The sequence below is a fragment of the Corvus kubaryi genome, unplaced genomic scaffold (genome assembly GCF_017639235.1).
Source record: "Corvus kubaryi isolate FWS band 111438036 unplaced genomic scaffold, C.kubaryi_AGA036_p1.0 65303, whole genome shotgun sequence".
Taxonomy (NCBI): Eukaryota; Metazoa; Chordata; class Aves; order Passeriformes; family Corvidae; genus Corvus; species Corvus kubaryi.
In genome coordinates, this window is record NW_024581906.1 from 94,179 (window position 1) to 119,744 (window position 25,566).

Sequence of the window (25,566 nt, forward strand, 5' to 3'; positions counted from 1 at the left end):
GATGTTTAGAAGCTGAAGAGGCAAGTCTTGTCCTGCTATTTGATATTCCTACACAGGAATTTACACTTAAATTGACAGCTTCAGGTGTTTAAGGTAGAGAGGAAGTGAGAAATGAGTTTTAGCTTTATTAAAAATATTTCCCATCTGCTTGGGTTGACAGCAGCTTCATCCACAAACTGATCAGCCTTTTTCAGCTGAGGACATCCAAGGCACCAGATAAACATGGGTTTTAGAGGGAGCCTGTGGTAGTTTTCTGTTGCTTTTCAGCCGTGTGAGGAGCCCCTCCTCTGCAACAGCTGTGCCATAGCTGCATCCACCCATGCAGATCCACTTCACAACATCAACTGGTGGGTAGGTGCCAGGAAAATTGTTTGAAAGCTGTAAAGACAGGAGTAGCAAAGAGGTTTTCAAGCTGCTGGCAGGAAAGTCTCCCTTCTTCAGCAGCTGAGGGATTTTTCCTCGAACCTCTAGTAATATTAAAGTGTTTATAAAATGAGTAGACCAAAATTAATAAAGAAAGGAAACAAAAAATGCTACCAAATGATTTTTTTTAAACTAACCTGTTCATTTCACTGATTGTTGAGATGAAAGACCAGTGTCAGCAAATACGGTAAAAGGGGGGGGGGTGTTTGTAATTTTTTTTAGTCAGCCTCCCAGCATGGAAATTAAGGAGGTTACCTTCATCATGGCAGCATCCTGGTGTAGGAGTCTCCTGCTGCTTAATTTATATTCCTCCACTATCAATAGTGGAGGGAGAGATCTTAAAGTAGGACTTTACCTTTTCAGTGTTTTTGAAGTTATTGAGATGGGGCTGGGTTAAAAATGTGTGATACCTCACCTACCAGGCAAAAGGGACGTGAAGGAACACAGTTTTGACTGAAGACTCTTCTTCCCCCACACTAAGACAGAGTAAAGGTAGCAATAAAGGGGAAAGAAAGTCATCTGCAAACAGGCTGTTAAGGAACAGTGATAATAAATCTGTTGAGTGGGGTGTTCGTTGTTCATGCCCAGATATACTTGCTAATAGAATATTTTTAGCTATAAGCATTTACCTCCTTCTTACAATGGCTTCTTTTATTTCTATATCCCCAAAGAGGAAAATCCTTGCTATCCTGTAAAGTCACCTTTGAAGTCTCTTTACACTTCTGAACACCCTGAGTTGTGATCTTAAGCAGGGTGATAGCTGATTTGCAGTGAAAACCAGGTTATTCAGCTTTCAAACAAAAGCATTTGTATTAGTGATTTTCATCAATAAATGACATTATAGCATTTTTCTCTGATAATTAAAAGGATGAGGGATTCATTCTGTCCTCTGTTCACAGTCATAATACTACATTAGGTCATCTGAATTTTAGAGATCACTTTGATAACAACATTACAGGACGCACCTGAAGTGGAATTTTAGTTCGAATTTTAAAATGTGTTATTTAGGAACATAGTTAGAGCTCCTGCACTGGTAATGATTGAACTCTATAAGGTTAGGAGTTCATTGCAGAGAAGCATTCTGAAAATTAAAGGATAACTAGAATTAGTGACACGAGAAGTGAACTAAGGTATCCGAGATGCCTGTGATTCTCTTGCCTCTGAAGTAGTCAGGGTTCACTCTGTCCTGATGGATGCTTGGAAATCTTGGAAGAACAGATTTATAAAACAGGTCATAACTTTTAAAATTCAAGCAAAAGCATAATTTTTAGTGTGTAATCCTTTTTTAAATTCCTTTCACCCCCTAAAATCTTGAGTCACAGAATTATATAGAGGTAAAAAGATTATGGGGAAAACTCCTTGTCAAAAGATGTGGAGGCTTTACTGGAATAAGGGTTTGTACTTATGGTCACACTGCATTGTTTTGTGTTTCTCTTGGCTCACAGTTGTTCAGTTTCAGCCAAAGGGGACTCTCTCCCTCATATTTATAATGTCCTCTCTGACAGGCTCTCCACTAAAGCCACACTTTATTACCTCATAAATGACGTTGCTTAGCTTAATGTTAATTTTACATACAGATGGTCTGCTTTCAGTCCACTGTGCACAGTTCTTTCTGCTGTCCCTGAAGGTGCTAGGCACAACCCTGTCAGTAGCCTATGGAAAGGCCACACTAAGTAAACTGAATGTGCCAGTAACACATACATTATCTTCTTAGCCACTTATGAAGATGTACCAGAGATGATAATTGTGGCTGATTGCTTTGAGGCTTCGCAGCATTTGAATCCAACCATTAGTAATTGAGAGTCTGGGTCTCAGCATCTCTTGAAATCTGATCTAAATGCTGCCAGTATGCAAGGTTATTTTTTAAGATCCAGTGCCAATATCCTCTAAAATATTAGCAAGCATATATCACTTTGATGCATTCCCAGTGGCTGCAAATAGCACCTCTACACAGGCATGCAATCAAGTGCAATCCTAAAAGCACACATCACATCACAGTGCTCCTGAAGAGGATCCCCAGAAGCTCCCTGTGTTTCTTGCAAATGCACATTGAGCTCTAGTCTTTGTTTGTCTCCATGTGTGTATATTAATAATTATATTCTGTAAAACTATTGCCTTTTGTGTCAAAAGTAGAAACAAAGAAGTATCTGGTCAGAGAATTTTTTTTTTTTTTTTTTTGCAAAGAGCAGTTGGTAAAATTGCTATGCTTATTGCACAATTATTTATGATTATGTAATTGGATGGTACTGTATTTGGTAACCCCAAAATTAAATTTGAAACCCTGCCAAGTCTTCTAATAAACCAGTGCATTTCAGCAGCATTAATACAGTATATTTTGTCTAGCAGATTGATGAGAGGTTGACAGCAAGCCTCACAGTTCCAATGTGGTCATAGTTACAGATATCAAAGGATGCACTTTCAAATTTCCAGCTTGTAGTATAAGACTAGTAATTATTCTTCTAAGGGCTCCCAGTAACTTCAGCAAATCCCAGTAGGTGCCTACATTTTCATTTTAGCTGCAGTCATTGCTCCTCTTTTGTAATGGCAGCAGGAGAGAAAAACAAAATATACTTTGTGATACATTTTCCAGAGCTTTTGGAAACACTGTACAGGCTACTCATCCCCTCTCTCTCTGATTATGTTGCACAAGTCACTACTAGGTATTTGCATTATATTGATGCACACTAATGTTTGTAGCATTTTCTTTTATCTCTCATGAACTTTGATTTTTAATTGAAAATACATTTTGCTAATTCCCAGAAAGACAGAATCTGACCACCGCAAAATTGCTAATATCTGAAATGTCATTAACCTTGGGTCTAGGCCTAAAAGCCAGGAATTAATTCCTATAGATCTTGAAGATTCATCCCGTAAATACTACATAATAGGAATGAAAAACTGATTAATGTATGTTATTGAAGCATCACAGACGCCAGGAGAAGCTAGACTGCAGGCATTTACTAAATGGTTGACACGATATGTTTCCCTTCCCAATTCTTGCATTATTGCCACCCTTTCAATAAGATGGGTGGAAAGAAACAATTTATTGTTGTGAAGGGAATTATAAATATACTATAACTAATATGTTATGCTAACATCACTTTAATCAGGTAATTATTAAAAGCCTGTTTGGCCTTTAAGGCCATTGATTTAATGGGAATTAATTTAATGATTGAACACTGTTTGTGTAACATTATCATTGCTAGTGATGCAGAAAATTGGAATCAGCTCAGCTGAAAAGAGTTTAAACTTTTTATTATCACATTAGATCCCATTCTACTGGAATGTAGTTATTAGACCCTTTTTTATATTTTCAATATATATTTAAATGTTTGGGTTTTATCTAAAAATTTCTGACTGAAAAAGTCAGTTGAAATTTTTGTCATTGTACTGCTCTCCTTTCCGATAGAGGCTTGAATTTCTGTTTAAAATAGCCTTAAAGAAAGTCCATTAGATTTTGGTTTTGACTTGCTATTGCTTCTCCTATAAAATAAATTTTCTCTGTTTTCATTCTCTGCTTTCTTCTCTGCAAACCTGACAATTTTTTTAGGAGGAACAGAGTTTAGTTTATGGAATAGTTTTACAACTTTAAGGACACAGCAGCTTTATAAAGTAGCAGCAGATAGAGCACAGTTCTATCTAGATTATTCTGAGGCTGAATCCTGCACTATCTAGTCACAGCTTAGTGGAAATGGTGAACATTATAAAAGAAGTGTGTTCAGTACCTGAGGGTTAAGACAGAGTTAAAGCTGACCTTTATTGTTACAACTCCCTTTTACCTACAGGTGTGTTGTCTCTGGATGCCCTCCTTGGTTTGCCCTTAGGAGTGCTCTTGTCACAAATTATTTTTCATCTTTGTAGTGCCTCTAACTACTGTTGTATATAAATTACACCCAGGGAGGAAAGGGAAGCATGTAGTGAAGTGGTGCGTCTGACAGACTGCTGCAAATAGATTAATTTTCAAACAAAATTTTACTCAAGGACGTCTGACAATTCCTCCTGTATCTTGGCAGAATTTTCCAAGGGAGCCTGGTGGCCAAATGATTAGCCCTCTGTCACTAGAATGAAGCAGTTGCAGTAGACACTAAGATCAAGTTAGGCAGGCTGGGTATTTGAAGACTGATCAAAAAATAATTTGATAACAGGTATAGCAGAGTCTCGAACTTACAAAGACTGTAGGTTACTAGCCCAGTGGTGAGCAATGCTGTAGTAGGCTGAAGTGCTTTGCACTGGGTAGCACTGGCCCTTTTCTTGATGCTAGAGGATTTTCTAGCTTTGGAGAGAATATTTGCAAAAAACAAGACTGAAGAACCTGTACTTCAAGCAAAGTAGCTTGTGAGCAGGCCTTTGATCAAGCTTTTGGATATTTCTATTTGTCCATCAGGTCCTATGTCAAGGCCCTCTGACCAGATTTATGAGATGGGTTCTCTGGGATGTAACTTGATGAGGGCTTTGTGACTTGATTAGTCCCAGCATTTGAAATCTCAGCATGGGTAATCTCTTTTTATTAATGAGAAAACAGAGCTGAGCAATGAGCCTTAGTATGTGAGTCAAATGCCAAAGGCACATCCAAAGGGATACACAGCAGTAGCAAATGGAGGATTTTCAGAGGGAGTTTTCAAGATATGAAATGTAACTTGGAGGTGATTACTGGTGGGCAGTAACAGAGGGTGACAAGGTAGCATGGTAATCTCTCTTTCAGATTGGAGCTGGCTCATGCCTGCCCTCCTTGGTAGGAGGCTGGGGGAAGCCTAGATCTGCCTGCACAAGGTTTTGCATATACCCTCAGGTTAGCTGGCTTCCAGAGCTGTTGATAAGGATCTTTAAGCATGTATAAGATGCAGCTTCTCAAACTCCTTCACAGATTTCAGATAACTAGGAGTGATTTGAAATAAGCCTGAAGGAGAGGAATGATAGTCTAAGATTTTCACCCTGTCACATAAAGGGGAGAAATAAATGAGGAAAGCTTTCTTTTGTGCATCATTGCTTCCCTTCTGGGAGTGCAGTGAGGGCAGTGCTTCCCACCCAGCTGAAAGAAAACAATCTTCCAGGGAGAAAAAGTAATGAGATTAGTCAGGGGATCATTACACTAACAACAAATGGTAAGAGTAAGTGATTGTTTAGTTCAGAAATAAGACATTAAAGGGAAAAAAAAATTAATCAGAGCACCAAAAGACAAAGTGAACACATTCTTTAACAGCCTATAGACCAGCAGGAGAAATCTGAATAATAAACAAGAACAGTTAGACTCAGAAATACAGAATTGGTCTTCATGATGTTTCTGAAATCTTGTAGGAACACTTGGAAGTAAAGTCAGATGGACAAGGTTGGCAAATGGGGAAGAAGGTGCCAAAATAGCCTTAGGTATTTCAGAAGCTGAGAACTTGGAAAGAACTGATTTTGGGTTTTTTTTCTGTGACTGTGTGCTAATGACTGGAGCACAAAATGAGATGGGAGACAGTGTCTGCTGCAGGCCACCAAATCACACTGGAGTGGAGGATGGTTGGCTCCCATAATGCATATCCGTAACACATAAGGGAAAGTGTGAGGTGTAACAGGGGTAGTCCGGCTGAGTGATGGATGTTTCAAGCCTCCAGCTGCCCACGCTGAAGCATCTGGAATGCATATGTAGAGCATATTGAAAGGAAAAGGAACATTGATTGCACCAAAGTGTTAAATTCTACAAACTTCAGAGAAAAAATTACATGGGGAGAAAGTGTACACAGAGGTGAGGCAGAGCTGAGAACAACAGGAAGGAGGGTGCTGAAAACTTTGTTAGGAGGTATAGAAACCTTAATGATATTGGTGCATTAGGTGAAGGTGACACCACTCAAAATCATTATGCCAGAAAGACAATAAATATTTCTCTTCTGTGCTTGTGAAAATAGCAAATTAAATACTTTCTGTGTTGTAGAGGTTAAATGGTAGCTACTAACATCAGACAGTTTCAAATCAGCAAATTCAAACAAATTTCGCCCAAACATTTAAGAGAGTTTGCTGTGCAGCTTCCAAGATTTCTGTTTGCTGATTTGAGTCTTAGAACATTGGGCAGGTTTTAAAAAGATGACCAAAAAAATCTATTGTAAACCTAAAGACCAAGCTGAAACTTCAGTGCAAGTTTTTCTTCCATCTTACTATATGGATGTAACAAGATGAGACTTAACAAATATAAACAGACGTTTAACAATTTCAAAACATATAACCACTTAAAAAGTCTACACATGACTTTATTTTATTTGAAAAAGCAGTTATCATTGGGATTTGATGGAAACTTTTATAATCACTTTAGTGATTATAAAAAAATTGGTTCCCTTCCAATCCTACTACTTCCAAAAACTCAAAGAACAGTTCCTAATATATTTGAAGTATTTTCACAGTATAGTATTAACATGTAGATGCAGTGCTCTCTCTTTAGGAAGTAAAGACCTGAAGAAACGTTTCATGTGTGAAACAAAATATCTGAATGTCTCTTTTGATTTTTTTTTTTTTTTTTTTTTTTTATAAATCACTACATTTTGATAAAACCAAATGCTACAGGAGGAGCAGGTGGTGTGGTGAGTAAAAACTATAGCTGGCTCTCGAACTTCTCCACACCTTGTAAGACCTGGCTGCCAGCCCTGCCTCATGATCAGTTCCTTCTCCACTCCCAAACCCCTGCAATCTGCCAATATTTGCAAGGATAGGGAATTCAGCCCCTGATTTACAAGCTTATTTGGAAGGCATTACCAGTTCAAGGGGTTGTATTCTCCTGTAGAATAATTCATCGTGCCAGCTGTGGTCAATGGGTGTTTACTTAGCACAAAATGAAATATTACAAGCTCAGGTTGTGGCATGCCAGCTTAGATGTTATGGAAAGGAATACATGCAAAGTTCGAGGAAGAATGGAGATGTATGGATGAAAAAAAAGAAAATAAAGGAAGAAAAATTCATGATGAGAGATTTCCCGACAAGTTCCAAGCTGCATTTACTTCACACCTGGTAGAAATAGGTGTAGGCTTCATTGACTGTAAAATATTTTTTGTCCTATACTGAATTGAACATTTCCAATTGAAAACAGGAGAGATTTAGATTTTATATTATCAAGAAAGTTTTTAACAGAACAATAGCAATAGCTAGTGCCCTGAAAGATTCTGCCTTTGAATAGCTCTGCTTTGCAGAGTTTTGCAAAGATCGCAGAGCTCAGTCAAACTTTAGGTTTTGTTTCTCATGGGGAAAAAAAAAACGGAAATATAAAATGCCTTTTCCTCTGTGTTAATACAAACTACTTCCCTTACACCCACTCTCTATTAATGTCCCTTTCACAAAGAAAACAGAAGAAATACATTGATCTAAACTGTTTGCAACAGACATCTACATTTCTTTATTTATGGAAATTGCAGAGGCACAGCATAATTGATGTGACTGTTCTAACAGGCTAAAGGCTAAATTGCAGCCAACTCCCAGTCCTTTGTGCTTTCTTACCAAAGGCCAATAATTCACTGAATGTGGATAGAATTTTTGTAAGAAAAATCAAAATCTGTCCCCAGATAACCCACACTATTATTTCTTCACCTTCTTTTTCAAAGCACAGTTGAGATTCTTGCTTTCAATTTTGATAGTATTACAGTTCCTCCACAAAAGAGTCACAATTAACATATTTTTCATGTTTCTTTAAATTATCTAGAAAACTCCTTACACAGAAATTCAGCTCACTGCGGTTTTTCTTCAGGCAAACAATCGACAAATCCCTGAGAACAAGATGTTTGGAAAAAGAGCCTATGCATTTTGAATTCTTCAAATTTAGTCCAGAATTATAAAATACCAAGATCTCTCTAGGCTGAGATCCTCATTTTCCCTATTTTGCCCATTTGTCCTGTGATTTCATCCCTCCTTCTTGCCTGTACTCCTCTTTTGTGATTTTTGATGTGAAGAAACCTTTAAACTGACTGCTAATGAGGGAAAATAATTTTTTTTATGTACAAATTTGTATGGTAATTGTAGAGTGTCACATTTTATCTTCTAAGTTGGGTTTTTCCTGATATTTAGGTCTGTCATAATTATGCATTATATTGTTTGCATTGTCAAGACAATGCATTCTTTTTCCTGCCTTCTATTTAGCTTGAAGCACTTGGAAAGAAATGGGAATAAACAGAAATTTATAAGATAAGTTGCAGTCTAACCCTGTCATCTGAAGTAGGCCAGCATTAAAATGGTCTAGGACTGATGAAGCAGAGCTGCATTAGATGAGAGTGGGAGGACTAAAAGTAATTTCTTTCACTGCGACTTCTACAGTAATTCAACTTTTTCAGAAAACTCCCAATAAGATTGATTTTTCTAGTCCAGTTTACCCTGGAAAATATCTTTCCCTTCCTGCACATACAATCTGAAAATTTTAAAGGCAGATCAGATTTTTTTAAGTGATTTTAGCACACATCATGTGTCAGATGCATTATACTGGGAGCTGTAGCCACAACATAGGTGATGTGCAGGTAGTATATCCTTTGTACTGTGTGTCCTGTGTGTAGCCTCTTGTAACTTGACTATGTTGTCACCCATAAAGATGTCAACGCACCCAAAACTCATCCTAGACCTTGGAAAGCAGAGCTCAGGGAGGTTTGCATGTCTGTCCCTCCTGCACACTAATTTAAAGTCAAGGGTAGTAGTATCTTTTAGGTCTGTAGCTCTCTGTCATGGTAATGTTAAGGGAAAACCAGTGATTGTTGCTCTCCTGAGTGACTTGGCACTCTTCTACGCTGAGAAAATGTGGATTGGGACCGAAAGAAAACTTCAGAAGGTTTTGTCCCCAGGAACAAAATTGGGGAGAGTGAAGAGGTTTCTTAAGGTGAACTGTCATGGTGCAGGAAGTGTCTTAGCAAACAGTGCAATGGAACAAGACTGTATCGCATTAAGTCTCCTAAGAGATGCCAAAGAAATTATACCATGGCAGTAAAAGATGTCCTTTGATTTTTGTTTCTTTTTTTCTTCCTCTGGGAAAGGTGGAGTACCCTACCTGTACTGCTTAAAAGTCCTGCACCTGTGCAGTTGTGGTGTCAGCCCTGCTTTAGAAATGATGGTTTAAGAAGCCTCAGTGGAAGGATTGTTAGAGGAGTGAGGAATTATTTTGGTATGTGTTTATTGTACATGTACTTGGATACAAGTTTTGTCCTCAAGCTTCATTTATTGACTGCTGATATACAAGGTACAACTCTGAATTAGGAACAAGGCTTCACAAACAGCTAGATGAAATAAAAGCGCTTGGCCTAACCAGCGTTCATGGGTTTTAAAGTCTGTTTTTAACACGGGGTGGAAAAGGAAAAAGTAATAGTGAATAGTGGGGACAACCTTACAGACATATGGGAAAGCTGTATGGACAGTAGGGAATGCTGTGGCTGAGGCATCTGTAGTGACTTTCGTGTTCACTTGATGCACAGCATCCTCCCTTGAACCAGAAGGCAGGTGTGTGAGTTTCAATGGTCCTCTCTCTTCTGACATCTAATTTCAATTCAAAAATGTGAGAATTTAAGAGTTTTAAGCTGAAAAATGAAAATGCAAGGATGCCCAAAAGATTATTGGCTTCTTGTCAATCACACTACCCATTTCAATTAAGTATGAAGATTATCTACAGGGATTGGCACCTGAAAGTTAAAAGGACAAACAGCCTTTTCTGATAAATTAATATAATTGTTTGCTCTTTTCATTTTATTAAGAAATCATTTTTAAATTAAGTATTCCAAAGACACCGCAAAAATTGTTGTAAAGTAGAAATGCTCTATTAAAAGTAATTTAAAATTTGTGCAGCAGAGAAACCCAAGTCTTCAGATGTTGAAGTTAGTGTTCACCTTTGATAATCCTTAGACTGAAATAATATCTCCCAATGTGATCAGTAGATTCTTATTTCAGGCGATTACAAGGCATCTTGGAAATAAAAGAAAACTCATTTCCAGCTGTGTAGGTCTAACAGATTTTATCTTTCAGTTCTGGAATTCTCAAAAGGCAAAGGATTTCAGTGTTTATATACCAAAAGTATAAATGAATGGACGCAGTTGTTATTTCACATATGGGACAATTCCACATCACTGATGCAGGAAAAAATTTTCAGATTTGTATGGCAATGCAGAGTTCCCAGTGTTTTGTATAGGTAAGAAAAAATTAAAGCAGTAAGAGGATCCTTAATAGACAACATTGATTGAACATACAGTTTCTGTAGATAAGTGAAAATTATTTGTTCTTGGAATGTGAATAATTATAATTTGTATTCCCTTAAACTTACTTGCTCTGGAAACATTAAGGAGTTTTTACATAAGTGAAGAACAAACTACATACAGATGATTGAATCGGTAACAAATTGCTTTTGCAAATCCCAGGCATTGTACCATCATAAGATTTTACATCTGAGAAAGCTACCTCAAAAATAATGTCAGCTTCTCAAATTGCTGAGTGTAGAGGGAGAGGAAAAGGGTGAACATCTCGAGCAGTTGACTGTGGGTGCTTGCTGCGTTCACCTATCCCCCTTTAGTTATTTGTAGGTGTGACAAAACATACTGCAGACCAAAGGGGGATTAAAAAAAAAAAACATTTCCTTCCTCTAAAAATCTGAGATTCATATGTTTTTAACAGAAAGAGCTATTGCAAATACTCCAAATTAGTGTGTTTTGGGGCAGCTATTTGCATAAAGACTACTGCTTCTCATGGCTTGCATTACTAGGCTCTTGTCTCACAATCGATGGTGTGCAGCTCATCCTGGGAGGCTTAATTGCTGCTCATGTTCTGTTTACATGGTAGTTGGATTTTAAAGGAAAGCAACCATAGAAATACAAAACAATGTTTGCTTTCTTCTTCAATACGTGTGGTTTTTTTTTCCTGCATGTCCAAGTTCACTTGCAGCGAGTTGTACCCACACATACGGTTCTCACGAGCATCTGCCTGCCTACAGAACTGTGAAAATTAATTGTGTTTTGATGGGATTTTTTGACTTTATGTTCCCCAGAATGAAAGAAAAACTTAATTAAGGTTTGTAGATAAGATCTCTAAGGAAAGACCATTGTAAGAATTTACTTTGGCTGCTTTTGTTCTGAGATCTAGAAGTCTATTTCCATTACTGGACAGGACTGGCAGATGAACTGCAATTAAAGGCACAATAGCAAAAGAGATTAAATATAGGAGTGACAACTGACAGCATGGGCTCCCTTCAGTGCTTTTTCTTGCATAGAAAGTGCAGCTCCAAGTCCTGCTCGGTTTACTGAAGCACCAGGTTTTAATGAACTGCTTTACGCTGTTAACCTTGGGGTCCAGTTATCCTGAGCAGTGCATGAGCATTCCTCTGCCAAATGAAAACTCTTGCTTTTCCTTCTTCCCCACAGGAGGAGAGGTTCCATACACAACTCTGGCAACCCGACTGATGATGGGAGCCTGGTGGCTTTTTGCTCTGATTGTCATCTCCTCCTACACGGCCAACCTAGCAGCTTTCCTCACCATCACACGCATTGAGAACTCCATCCAGTAAGTTGGCAAAGAATGATTCAAGGGAAAGGAGGGAGAACATAAATATACATGTAAAGGGGTATAACTGTTCTACTTAAATGTGAGAAAAGGAATAAGTTTTTATCCTCTTGAGAAGTAGTTAGAAAGTTAGAAAAATAACAATATACCATGGACTGTCAGTCTCCCTGGAGACGCTTTTTTTTTAGACTTTGAATTGTTGGCCTCTAGCAGATACTTTTCCATGTGGCAGACATACATACGTAAGCTTGCACACATACATATTTTGAAAGAAGCAGTTGAGTTTGAGACAACCACACAGCATCAGTATTTGAAATGGGAAGGTATTGTTGCTGCGTTCTCCAGCTCTGCTTTCCATTCAGATGTATTCCACAGTACTTATGTTCTGACACTTTGGTCAGGAAGAACACAATGCTTCTTCAATGTATGGGGAGCTGAAAGCTGACTTCCCCTATTCTTGCCAAGGCAGAGGTGTGTTAACCACAACAAACAGTAACAAACTCAGTCACCAGTAATCTTTGCTCCTTCTGCTCCCTGGTGCTCTCTTACTACATAAACAGACTGCATCGTTCTCTCTTTCCCATCTAGTCCTTCTTTTGCTTCATGCCTCCCTAAAATGAATGTCTGGTCTTCTCCTACCCCTCTTATGGTGAACTCTTTCTGTCACACCTTCCAGTCTTTTTTTGAAGATCATGTCATCTTTCTAGGTCTTCTATCCTCTCTCTCTGCCCTTTTGCACTCCAGTATCCTCTCCTTCAGCAAGCTGCCTGCTGAGTTATCCTTGCTCCCATGGCTCCAGTGACATCCTTCACCTTCAAGTGCTCGCTCCTGGATCAAAGCAGACACTAGAAAATAAAGTGAAGCATTAGCTAGCCAAGCACTGTGAGGGGCAGCTGGCTAGTTTTTCATAGCAGGTTTATCTTGAGGCTACAAGTCTGTGAAAGTATGTGAGAGTGACAAAATTACCCTTTCCTATATATCCTTCTTTGCAAAAATCATAGAGTGACTTTAAAGAAGAGAGGCACATTTCACCATATTTCTTCCTTCAGAAAGGTAAGAACCTGACCTTCAAGTCAGGCTCAACAGTGACCTTAGGGAAAATTCCATTTTCCCAGTCCAGTCATTGATTCAAGTCCCTGACTTGTGTGTATCATCACCTAAGGTCTTTCTGCCTCTAGTTCAGCTGCTTTCAAAGTCTCCCTGAAATTCCCCTTGAGACAGTGAGCCACTATCACAGACTGAGCAGGGGGAGCCTTGGCCTCCTGTGTGTTCACAGGTCAGGATCAAGCACCACTGTGTGCCAGCAGTCACTCTGCTCACACAAAGGCACTTCTCCTCTAGGTGAGGATTTTCTATGTGCTAAAAGCAGGCCTGGCTTTCACATGTGCTGGTAAACATCTGCAATAGCAGGCAAATAAACATCTGTAATAGCAGACAAATTTCATTTGCAACTGAAGCCCAAGTCGGACCCAAGAGCGGAAGCAGAACCTGACTTTGAGTGCATGGTTATGACTCGGGTGATGGAGGTGGAGGGAGAAGTTGGTGTTCCACAGCCCAGATTGCCCAGGCTTTACCAGTCCTTATTCATCCCAATTCAACTGGGAATTTTTTACAGCTGTTATCCTTCCTTTCTGAGGTAACAACCTTACCACTTTCATCTATTAGAGGGCTACATACTCTAAGACAGAGATATATAAAATGAACTAAAGTCACATGAGCAAATTATTCCCTTGATACAGTTGTATTACCAGTTAAATCAAGTTATCATTTTCTTTTGTGTTCTAAATAACAGATTTCGAGATGATGCAATGCTGCTGGGGTATTTAGACACAATTCAACCATTTGACCCTGCAGTCTCAATTTTAATCCCCTCAAAATTTATATGGGAGTAAAATGATATCCTGTGTCAATGCTTGTCAACATTGACCTTGATATTTTGAGGAAAGTTGATTTATTTATTTTTTTAAGTTTAAAAAGATTTAAATTTGACTAAGGACTGTGAAGAAACAACATGGGAATTTATGCATGCAAAATAAATAATAATTATATATTCACTCATTCAGTTTGTCCTTACAAGACTGAACAAGGCTTCTGTGTTCTGCTTTGAAATCATGTCCCTTCTAGTTTTGAAGTAGTCCAGAAAAATGTTCAAATTACTGTGACAAATATCTGTGTTTTCTTATGGTGTGTAAAAAAGAATAAAATATACCCAAACTATAATTTAATACATCTTCAGCTTTTTCTTGCAGTTTATTATGATGTCACTAGAAAAGCCTCGGTGGAATTTTGAGGTTATCATGTACAGTTGGGACTACATTGGTCTTTGTGCTGTATTATTTATGGGCAAAGTCACTGAAAATGTTTTATTCAGTAGAAAATGTTGCAGCTGGAAAGCTGCTGGAATGAAAGAACAGACATTTTTCAACAGCACTTCCAGCTCAAAAATAGAGTAATTAGATGTGTTTAGTATCCATGAGGGAATTAAGTTATCCTAACTATGATGTGAGTATAAAACTTTAGTTTACAAAACTGCTAAAATTGGAACTTAAACAAGCACATAAGAGAGGATGTTTTTTTACCATACTGAATTACTGCAAAGTGAAAAACATGAATAAGCAATAAAGAAAAAAAGCTGATGCTCCTTTTTTCCTTTTTCTTCTTTTTTTTTTTTTTTTTGACAGTTCAAATTGTACCTTGGGGAGCCTTCAAGGCCAGAATGGAAATGAGTATAAGCATTAAAAAAAAAAAAAAAAATCCATATTCTGCTAGTAGTGCTTGTCAGCTTTAGACAAGCCAGAAAAAAAGGAAAGAAATTGAAGTCAGTGGGTTTGCACAGATATAAAAAGTAGTTAATAGTTTTTCATTTCAGATTTCCAGCTAGCATCAGATATTACAGTGTGTTGTTGTAGGTATGGTCCTTGTGATATCTTTTACAAAAGATAACATGCATATTACATGCAGCCCACAGCGTGTTTCATTTCCATTAAACATTTGGTAGTTACTGCCTTTCAGCTTTTGGGTATGAAACTAGTTTGTGTTCAGAGCCCTTGCAGCTTCCCTTCCTCAGCTGGTGTGAAGACTGGGCCACTCTTCCTACTCAGTGCCTCATGGTATCCAGAACTCTACTTTGAGAAGCAAAGCATGCAAAATTTTATCAATCCATCCACGAAGGAGGACCCTTAGAGAGATAACTGTTGCCTTTCTCTATAGACTCTCAAAGTAGATCTTTGCAGTATAACCTCACTTGATGGCATTTGTGCTCTGCTTCAATGTTCAATTTGAATCAAATACTTACGGTTTTTAAATTAATTTTCAGAAACTAGAAGAAAAAGAATGGGTGTTAAATCTGCTTTTCCAGAGAAATGGTTTCTCTTAATACCTTTGGGAGCTCAGCTTTTCACCTTCTGCCAACATGTAATATCAAGAGCAGAGGCACTCAAGTTCTAAAGTAGTTCCTGGATGCATCTTTTGTTCACACTTGACCCACATTGCAGATGACATTTAAATCGAGGCAGTCAGCATTTCAAATGCCAAAACACCGTGACAGCAAAGCATAATTTCTATGTGTCTTAAATCTTTGGATCACTTTCTCAAATGCAACACAAATTAATAGTAATTAGGAGTGACTTTTCTTGGTAAATGCCAAATAAATTTGGAGGTCCTGAGCTATTTCTAATAGGTGCTCATGCTCTGCAGTTCATCACTGAGCCAGTGTTGACATTGTTATGTTTTATGATTCCTTTAGGACCAAGTTAGAGTCCATTGGCAGAGATTGATTTTACTCAAATTACTGCACGGTTTTCTGAAATAGGGGAGGGTGTCACCACCTTCACATGGGCACTGACATTTTGCAGGAAGGTTGGGGAAGTGGGGTGAACAGAGAAGAAGTCAGAGGATTTGCCATCTGAAAGCCTGGTGCTAGGTGGTTTCAAGTTTAATCCACTTCTAAAAGTGTGGAAGCTTAAGAGCTTTGTACATATTGTGGGGGGAAGTTTGCTTCTTTTGTCTTCTGTAAAATCAGAAGTTCCCGTTATGTTCTCCATGTTATAACTAGTGTGTCTTGTTTGGTAGGTGAGACCTCTGCCTCCAAACATGGAGGCATAGAGGGAAAGCAGGTCTTTCCTTCCTTAATCATTCTTTTCACAACATTTTGCTAAACCGTGATTCATTTGAAGCTAAGGAGTCCCCAAGGCTTTATACAGCTCAGTGCAACTGACTACAGGATTTCTACAAGGGGGTTGCCTAGAACTCAGTAATTAGATATTGCCCAATGCATGTCCATTAATCTTTTATTTAACATGGTTTCTGCCACAGCTGACCCTGACAACAGTCAAACCCCTTGGCTTAATGTGCCCCGTTCCTTAGCCCTAAATCTGCTTGTGAACTAATCCTTACTGTCCTAGGGAAAAAAAAACAACCAACCGGACAAACGAACTGAAAAACCCTCAAAAGCACTGGAAAGCTTTATCTGTATTAGTAATAAATAAAATCTTCAGTGTGGGCCATGAGATCAGTTGTTTTTTGCTGAAAATTCAGTAACTGGTTCTTACAAACAGCTCTGTGCATCACTCAAGCCTAGCACAGCCAGCCTGAATTGATCTATAACCCAGGTCTACAAAGCTATGTTGATGCCCAGGTCTCTGACCTCAGTGGTGTTTTATCACCTAAAAAGAAATTTGGTTACTTATTTATTTATGAAGCTGACCTTTTGTTTTCAGCGTTTTTCTGTGTACTTTTTTAATATTTTTGGCTGACATGTGAACATGTTACCAATTCTGAGTCTAGGATCTGAATTTATAGAAGAGGGTATGCTTTGGAGAAAGAAACATATCCAAATCCTACTACGTTTTTCTTCTAGCTGGAGGCAGAGGTAATTTTTTAAATTACAAAGTAATTGATTTGCACTAAGCCATAAAATGAAAGTGACCTGACAACTGCTGCCTGATTAAGGGTGTAGAATACTAAACAAAATCAACAAACGCTGAAAAATACATCTATCTGTTAATAATTCTTCCTCAAATGACTCAATTCCTCCTCTGAATAGCCCTATTAGCCTAGTTAATTTAGGGTAATATTGATGCTGGGATAATATTGGTATTATCCCAGTAATTGCAATGGGAAAAAAACTTACCATAAAGGCCACTCATAATATTTTTCCCCACAGTGCTGCATGAGTGATAGAAAAAATAAGCTGAATTATGACCTGGCTGCATGGTCACTTCCCTAGAAGCAGAATTTGTCTGTATACAAACTCAGTTGAAGGTATCTTACTTTTTAACAGTTTTTTCATTTATATCTGCTTTTTTTAAATTCTTAAGAAAATTTTATCATTCATTACCTTATTGCTTCAAAATTAGAAATTCAAGGAGAAAAAAGTTTTAAAATGTGAGATTATCATTTGCTTACTCATGCTAATGAGTGCTTTGCTTTACAGGTAGTTCAACTGAGAACTATCGAAAAATTTTCAGTGTGGGTAATGGAATCAGAATTTGGGCATCAAAGGATCCCTTGTAGGAATTAATTAGCTTGACAGAGGCTTTTTCCTTGTTTTGAGATCTGATGTGGCAGCTGTGCGCTGAGACTGGGTGACAGAGTGAGGCTGAGGATTTACATGTCCACTAAAGGCATTTGTCTGAAAAGAGAAGGAATTGTTTAATCCAGGAGCACAGGTACACTGAACAATATGTAACCTATAAACCAGGCTGGAGGCAAAGCAGTTATAAGAGTTCTTTCTTCTGTAAGGGAACCTCAGTGGTTTAATAATTCTAGTAGTTCTCTCAAAGTTTGTCATTTCTCTTTGTTTTGCTGTACCATAGCTTCTAGGTTCAATGTCTCAGCAATAGTCTGCAGAGCTGTGGGTTATTAAACAAACAGCTTCTGAAGGAGGTCATATATATTATGATCCCATTTTACATGTTTGTGTGAGGGGAGGGAGTCACTGATGTGTGATAGATCTTTACTGTATTTGCAGCTTGTCTATGCAGCAGAATATACATATGTACACCTCCAAGGCTCCCAAAAGTCTTTCTTTCTCCTCAGCATATGGTCAGGTGAACCAGAACTTTGGGTTTACTGCCAACAGCAGCATTGAGTGCATCCATAGAGTTTACACTTACATTTGTCTTGCTTTTGTCCTCTTGTCATCATTTTCTCAGCATGAAACCTCACCTGCAACTGTGAAAAGATGCAAGTAGGGCAGCTGAGAGGCATCCTGTGTTACAGGATAGCACATCTAACAGTGAGGCACTGCAGACTCTAGTTAATGCCAGACTTGGCAACTACAACATGCCTTCCTGAAGGCATTGACATAATTCTTCTCCTTGTTATTTCCCTGCTGGTGGTGCCTTTGTGTGTGATAGCACACTTGCTTCTCAGCCTGTTTGCTTCCCATACCTGACTGTAGTACACTTCAAGACTAATAGCTCATGTCTTGTGCTGGTTTGCCCTTCTGAAAATAACAAAGTTGCTTTTATAGCCACAAGATATACGCAGGAGCTCTTTTTCTTTTGTGCTGTTTTTAACTGATTTGTGGCAGCAGCTACACCTGTCAATTGCATACTGCTTAGCAATAATATATCCAAAAAATGCTTTGATGCTTGTTATATTAGAAATTATATGGCCACACAGAGTCTTGTAATGATTGCAGTTTTACCAAGTGTTGTCACTAGAAATTGGAGACTGGATAAATTTTTTTTGCATACTTTTCTAATATGACAAATAACAATTACAGGACATTGCAGTCTGCATCCTGTGACAGCTCGTTGCACTGCTGAGCACTGCCAGTTGATTATAGGAGCGTACTGGCGGCAGCAGCAGTAACAGAATGGATCAATATAGTATGCTGTATTTATCTAGTGCCTTTCATCAGTGATGCTTATGACAGATAGACTGTCAGCACTTTGCACAACACTTTGCCTAATGGTAAAATAAGGAGAAACTCTCAGCAAGGCCCACTGCTGCCTACCGGGGTGCCTTTCTGCAGAGCTGTGCTCAGTCTGGTTGTTGCAGAGTTTTATTCAACTCTATAGAGTTTTGTATTTGTCCTTGCTGAATTTCATGCCCTGCTCCTCCAGCCTTTCTAGGCCCATCTGAGTTTCAGCCTGGCCTTGAGCAGGTGGTTGGTCCCCCCAAGTCATGTCATCTGCAAACTTGACAGGAGGGTGCTTGCTTACCTCCTCCAAGTTATTGGTAAAGACATGTCCCAGGTTAGACCTCTGGAGTACCTGTTAGCAGCCTGCAGGTGAGCTACCCTATGAGCATGACAATCCAATTGGGAATTTATCAAATTTGGTTTCCCACACAGCTGTACCTAATGATCTCATTTGGATACAAGAATATTGTGGGACGCAAATAGGCAGGCTGCCTTGCTAAAGTTAAGGTAAATTATGTCAATATCTCTAGTCTTGTCCACAAATGAAGTAATTTTAGTGTAGAAGGCAACCAAATTGGTCATTGACTTACCTTTGGTGAGTCAATGTTGAGTGCTGCCAGGCAGCTGCCTCTCCTTCACGTGCTTAGAAATGTGCTCTGAGAGGACTCACTCCATGAGGTTGGACCAACAGTAATTGCATTAATCATCTTTTTTAACTTTTTTAATATAGTCTGGACATTTTCTTTCTCCTGTATCAAGGGATCTCCCTTAGCCTCCTTCACACCCTGCAAAAATTAAAGCAGGTGGCCTTGCAAGGACTTGGGCCAGCTCTCTCAGCACACTCTGACTTCTCTGGATCTAGAGACGCCGATCAATCCCCTGCCTTGTCTGGTTGAGATTTACCTGACCACCTACTGCTCGTTGTTCCTTGCCTTCTTGAACCCTGCCTGTAGTCACAAAGGCCTGGGAGACCTTGGTGAGGAAGAGTGAGGCAATGCAGGCATTGAGTACCTCAGCTTTAGCTGTGAGTGCTGCCCCCATCCACAGGGTCACACTCTTCTTGTTCAGCTTTTTAGTTCTGCAAAAGCTGTTCTTGTTACTTTTGAAATCCCTCAAGAGCATCCACTCCAACTGAGTATTTCTGATGCTACCCAGGGTTGCTAGGAAATGTTTCTAAATTCCTCCTTCGATGGTTGTCTGTACTTCCACCATCTGTGTATTGTTTGGTGAGATGAAGTTCTTTTTGAAATTCTTAGGGTTTCTTTAGTAATTTCAAAGTGTGATAGATGATTGAACTGCTTTCCCTGGAGAAACTTACCTGTCGACTTCAGGACTGATCTTTAAAATTACGTCAATGCTTATTTCAGTATGTTTATTAAACTTATGCATATGACCTAAGTAGCTTACTAATTCCCCCGACTGCCTCTTTTTAAAATATTTACTGCTTCCCTTTTGCTCACTGGCTGCAATGAGGGTTCACATTTTTGCTTACAGCTCAGCCATTCTACATTTAGTCTTTCAGAACTCACAGGTGTTTATCTGGACTCGATAATTTTTTTTTACTTTTCAGTTGCCAACTAACCACGGTACTTATTGTCCTGATGCTTTAGTCTACCAGAGTCTCATATTTTTCCTCATAGAATAGGGCATGTCTTGGTCCTCTGGTAGAAGTACACTTGGCTTCATGAAATGTTACATATAGCATCTCACCTTTGATGACCCCATATATGTACAGATTCTTTGCAGGTTCCCAGTACCTAGACTGTTTAAAAGGAATGAGATCTTGTTGGAGAAAGTGAGATGATTTGAGGGATTTCAATACCATTAGTTATTTACACCTCACAATTACATTCGTCCCTTCCTTGTAATTACTATATGTTATCTAACTAGAATTTAGCTCTTGGTCAATGTTTTTCGAAGCCCCTATGTCTAAATTTCAAAGGATTTCTTTTATACTTAGCTAACATCTAAACCCTTGCCATTGATCTCTATTGATTTCTTCTTTTCCTGCTTTCTGTTTTGTTCATGGCATACACATCCTGTGAAATGTGATTACTGTTTTCTTCAGTGCCATCCTTACAACATATAAGAATTCCATTTTTACCACCCCCCGCCCCATAGGGCCATTTTCACTAGCCTTCATATTTACATTTTTCAGAAATACAGCTTGGAATTTGATGAGTTTCCTACATTGCTGTTTGCATTTTCTGTGTCTGCAATAAGCTTTTACAATTTGCTATTGCCTTCTTTAAGACAGCACTGAGCTCCTTGATTGTCCTTATGTGTCATCCACTAGATTTGTGCAGTTTATACACAGTTAATTTGGCTGGGAAAGCTGTAATGGGTTTTAAGCAGTAGACATATTGCAGTAGTCACTTTGAAATTTTAATGAGTGCCATTAAAGAATCAAAGGTACAGGAGAGCAATTCTGCAGGAAAGGAAAATACAGGCCAAGAGGTAAGGAAACTTTAAAGGATTTTTATATACATTTTTTAAGTCCAAAGCAGGTTGATCAAACCACATTTGGGATACTTTAGAAACTTCTAAAATGGTTTATTTTTCTGGTTTATAGAGAAGGGTAAGACTAGACAACATGTAAACAGAACAAATTTATTAGACTAAATAACATGAACCATGATAACATGAAAATGTGATGAAAAAACAGTTCATTAAAGTGCAAGATCATTAAAGAAATCTTCTTATTGCTGAAAATAATACAGGATGTGACATATGTGATGGATGCACAGTTCAGTGCAGGAACACCCCCACCACGCTGCCCTTCACAGTGTAACCCAGGAACACACAGAGGTGCTCAGCCCAGATGCTCTGGGCTGGATTTCATGAGTCCTGGTGCTGACACCAGCTCCCCACAGCAGGGTGTGCGTTTGCACCATAGGCAGGTACCCAACTTCTGTAGGACTCCAATGCTCCCTGCCTCGCCCCTGCTCAAACGAGCTTGGCATTTCCCAGGATCCTCTTATTCCTTCTGCTCTTTTTTCATCCATTTTCACTTTTTCTACCCCTTCCTTTCACTTCATATTCCTCTTTGTGTCTTAAACCATAAAAACAAATTTTCAGCCTTGCTTTATCTTAAAAAAACAAAAAAACAAAAAAACAAAAAAACAAAAAAACAAAAAACAAAAAAAAAAAACAGAAGAAAGTGTCTTGAGAGCTGTCTTCCTCTGAGTTGCCCTTTGTTTGCCTGCAGCTCCTTCCTCTTGAAAATGTGGATTAAAGTCTCCTGTGTCTCTTTTTCTCCCCCAACAATTAAGGTCTCTCCAGGATCTCTCGAGGCAGACGGATATTCCTTATGGCACCGTCCTGGACTCCGCAGTGTACGAGCACGTGCGAGTGAAAGGCATGAATCCCTTCGAGAGGGACAGCATGTATTCCCAGATGTGGCGCATGATCAACAGGAGCAACGGCTCGGAGAACAACGTCCTGGAGTCCACCGCAGGCATTCAGAAGGTACTGGCACGCTTCCTTTATGCTTCCCATTGGACGTGCTCTGTGTAACACCATGTTTGCTTAGTCGTTGCTTTTAGCTACAAGGGATGCATTTGCACCCTTGCAATGATCATGCCTGGAACCAATTTCCGAAAGCCCATCGCACTGGCACGGAGGATTGGGACTTCTCAGGTTTGTGGCATTGAATAGCATTTTGATATGTGAGTACCTTGACTGTTTGTCCCAAAAAGTATTTACAGGTATATTTACAGGAGATGAGCGTGCTTGTAAGGGTGCAAAATGGAAATAGGATCACTGGACTTAGAACCCCAGAATACAAGACATTGATTATCTTATTTGTGTAGTCTCCTGACACTGAAAATCCTGGCTTTCTGTTGTAGCTCTGGGTCATGTTTGTTTTGAGAGAAGAAGGCAGGAATGAATGATTTGACTTTAAAGAAGAGTCTCACAACTGCTTTCTGTAGTAGGTTTAGCAATGGAAAAATACTTTGAGAGCTCTTTGTAGGGACATTTGTGAATGGAATAGTTCCCTCCCAAATTGTGGCTGACAGCTACAGCTTTTATAGAAACACTAGTCCATGAAAGGATTCAGTATAAGAGTCAATATAGGTTAATGAGTGACTGTAAACAAGCTTTTCCCCTACCATTGTATCTTTATATTCAGACTTCCAAACCAAATCAAAGAAATATCATATTTTGCTGACTTTATTCTGAACTTCAAAAGGTGAAGATTTCTTAGAGAAAATATCCATGAATTGTGTGTTCACTTTGTCACAATCTCGATTTAGAGACTTGTAAAAATCCAGATGAACTCCGATTTTGTCTCCACCAAAATCCATTGGCCAGGAAAATGTGTAATTTCCGGTGTTCTCACTCTAGATAGCAACAAGAGAAAAGAGTATGTTAAGAAGAATGATGAAATCACTGGTGAGCTCTTGATAATAATAGAACTACAAAATAACAAAGATTATTTGGAGTTTTAAAAATCACCAATCCAACCTCTGGATAACCAAGATCATATTTTCTCCTCTGAAGGACTAAACAGCATAAAAGAGGCAAGAGAGGCCCTGGGGAATGCACTTTTGAAACCCTTTTAGATAAAGTCATAAGCTGAAAGAGCAAGAAAAAAGGGCCTGAAGATTTATTGGCTAGAGGAAATTGCTTTTTTTGAGAAAACATATTTTAGCTCAGTTTGTAAGTGACTGATAAAGCTGGGGTTTGCTTTTTGTATGTATAAAAAAAAAAAACCCCGAAACCAAAAACCTTCCCTCCTTCTGGCTTCCCTTCCCAAGTTATAAAAAGAGTTTTGGAAGGATCAAAACCCAGAGTACATCAAACACAGCTGTGCTGACTAACAGCTTTTAGCTGAAAAAAACAAACAAGTGGTGTATCCTGCTGGCAGGTAATTCCAGACTACAGTCATTGATTTCTCATTCCTGGAAACATGGCAAAACCTACAAAACCAGAAACATCCAAGTTCCTAATTTCTCATGCTTCTGCTTCCCAGGAATAAGCAAATCACGATGTCAAAAAGAACTAAGTCGTGTCAAGTGAGCAAGCCCCCACCCTCCAGTTTTAAAAAATCTGAGGTCTTAGGCCTGATTCTAATGAACATACACATCTACCTGTGGGTGCACAGTTTCTCCCCTTTCTTCAGTTTACAGGAAGAAATGACACCGAAAATGATTATTTGCCAGCTGCTGTTCACACAGAAGTTTTTGGGAAGTTGTAGTTGGCCTGCTCAGGAAGAAAGCTGGATTAAGAAAGCTAATCTTAGGCAAGGAAAACTAGTGTTTTTAAAGGTATCTGATAAAAGGCAGAGATTATAATCTCTGTAACACACTTCATAAAATGACAACATTTCAGAAAGAATTCATGGGTCCCCTTGGCCTATTTATATGCTTCATAATACTCTTCAGGGTCTTTAATGAATTTAACTGGCTACATCAGAGCTATTAACCCAGTTATAACCCCGGGCAAGCTAAACCAGCAGGTCTTTCTCTGTGCTTCATTTTGTTTCCCCCATCCATCAGCACCAAAGCATGACTGGCCATCACCTCAGCAAACCTTCCTGGAGTGCCAAGTGAGACAGCAGAGACTTAATGAGTGCCTCCAAATAGGTACAGGGAAGGAGATTTCCACTCAGCTGAGTAGTGACCATGAAGGGAGTGAGATAGGATGGACCACCATGGGAGAGAGGTGTGCAGGGATGAAGTGAACACTCCCATCTTTAACTCTCCTCGCTGCATCACCTCAGAGGTTAAATGGGGTTTGCAAGGAACTTCACAGAAGACACTTCCCCAAATATTCTTGTAAAATCCTAGAAGTTCTTTAGTTTTGTCTTGCTTTTATTCTGACAGCTCCAGTGGAGGTTGCACCATTTTATTGTGAGGAAAGTAGCAGTCTAATGCTCATGTATATATAAACAGGAGGAAGGGGAGAGGGACCCACCACTGGTTCACCCAGAGCATGACCTCCCTCACTCAGCAGGACTGCCTGCTTGCTGTACCAGTGGCTTCGTGGGGAATGGCACCTGTATGAGTGCAAACACAATACAGCCAAATGACAATGATTGCACAGTCCCACTTTGCATCAGGCATTCTACTGCTTTGACCTCCTTTTCCTGGCAGGAGGGCAGGGCAGGCAAGAGAAATAGGATGGGGAGATCATGCCATTGTAAGTTTTCAGGTTTTGATATTTATTGGTCCTGTTCCTCTCATAAATCAGGTGCATACATATCACCATGTGTGCTCCTGTTCCATCCATAATGAACAGCTATAAATACCACAGGTCCAGCTAGAGAGCAGCTGGATAGATTTACCCTGAAGAGAGAGAAGTTTTAAATACCTCAAACAGGAGACAGCCTGAAAAGCACAGGCACTTTAGATATTTTCTTCCACTTATTGTCTCTTCTTCTCTCAAAAGGCAGCAAAAGGCTGTCGAAAGTCTGAATTTAAGGTAGGGAAGCACTCAGTTGTTTGTCTTCCTGCTCTGTGAAATCAACATGGGTGGGGAGGTAGCTGTATTTTTATATAAGCCTGGATAATTCTGGAGAATATTCACTTTTATCTTCCCTTTTTCTTTATTATTCCTAAGTGTTTCATGTATCTCAAATTGATTTTCCTTTTTTTTGCATGGGTTATGAAATATGCATCTCATTCTGTCATAGGAATGTCTATTTTTGTGGAAGTTATTTATTCAGAGAGGATTTACAGAGGCCCAAGTCATGCCTGCTTAAACATTCATTGAGGACTCCAAGAAAAATCATTTAGGCTTAAACATATCACATTACATACCTCTTTATGTCTTCTTAAAAAGCACATTAC

General features: G+C 39.0%; 1 protein-coding gene across 1 annotated transcript in view; it reads left to right on the forward strand.

The window, feature by feature from the left end:
- The window catches only part of LOC121673265 (glutamate receptor ionotropic, delta-2), a gene marked incomplete at its 5' end in the record, with an annotated part of 212,004 nt that overhangs the window by 94,105 nt on the left and 92,333 nt on the right, over nucleotides 1-25,566 (forward strand). Inside the window, 2 exons of the mRNA XM_042046429.1 lie at nucleotides 11,763-11,901; nucleotides 22,045-22,240. Coding sequence (XP_041902363.1) covers nucleotides 11,763-11,901; nucleotides 22,045-22,240 — 335 coding nt within the window. The remainder of the gene's footprint in view (nucleotides 1-11,762; nucleotides 11,902-22,044; nucleotides 22,241-25,566) is intronic.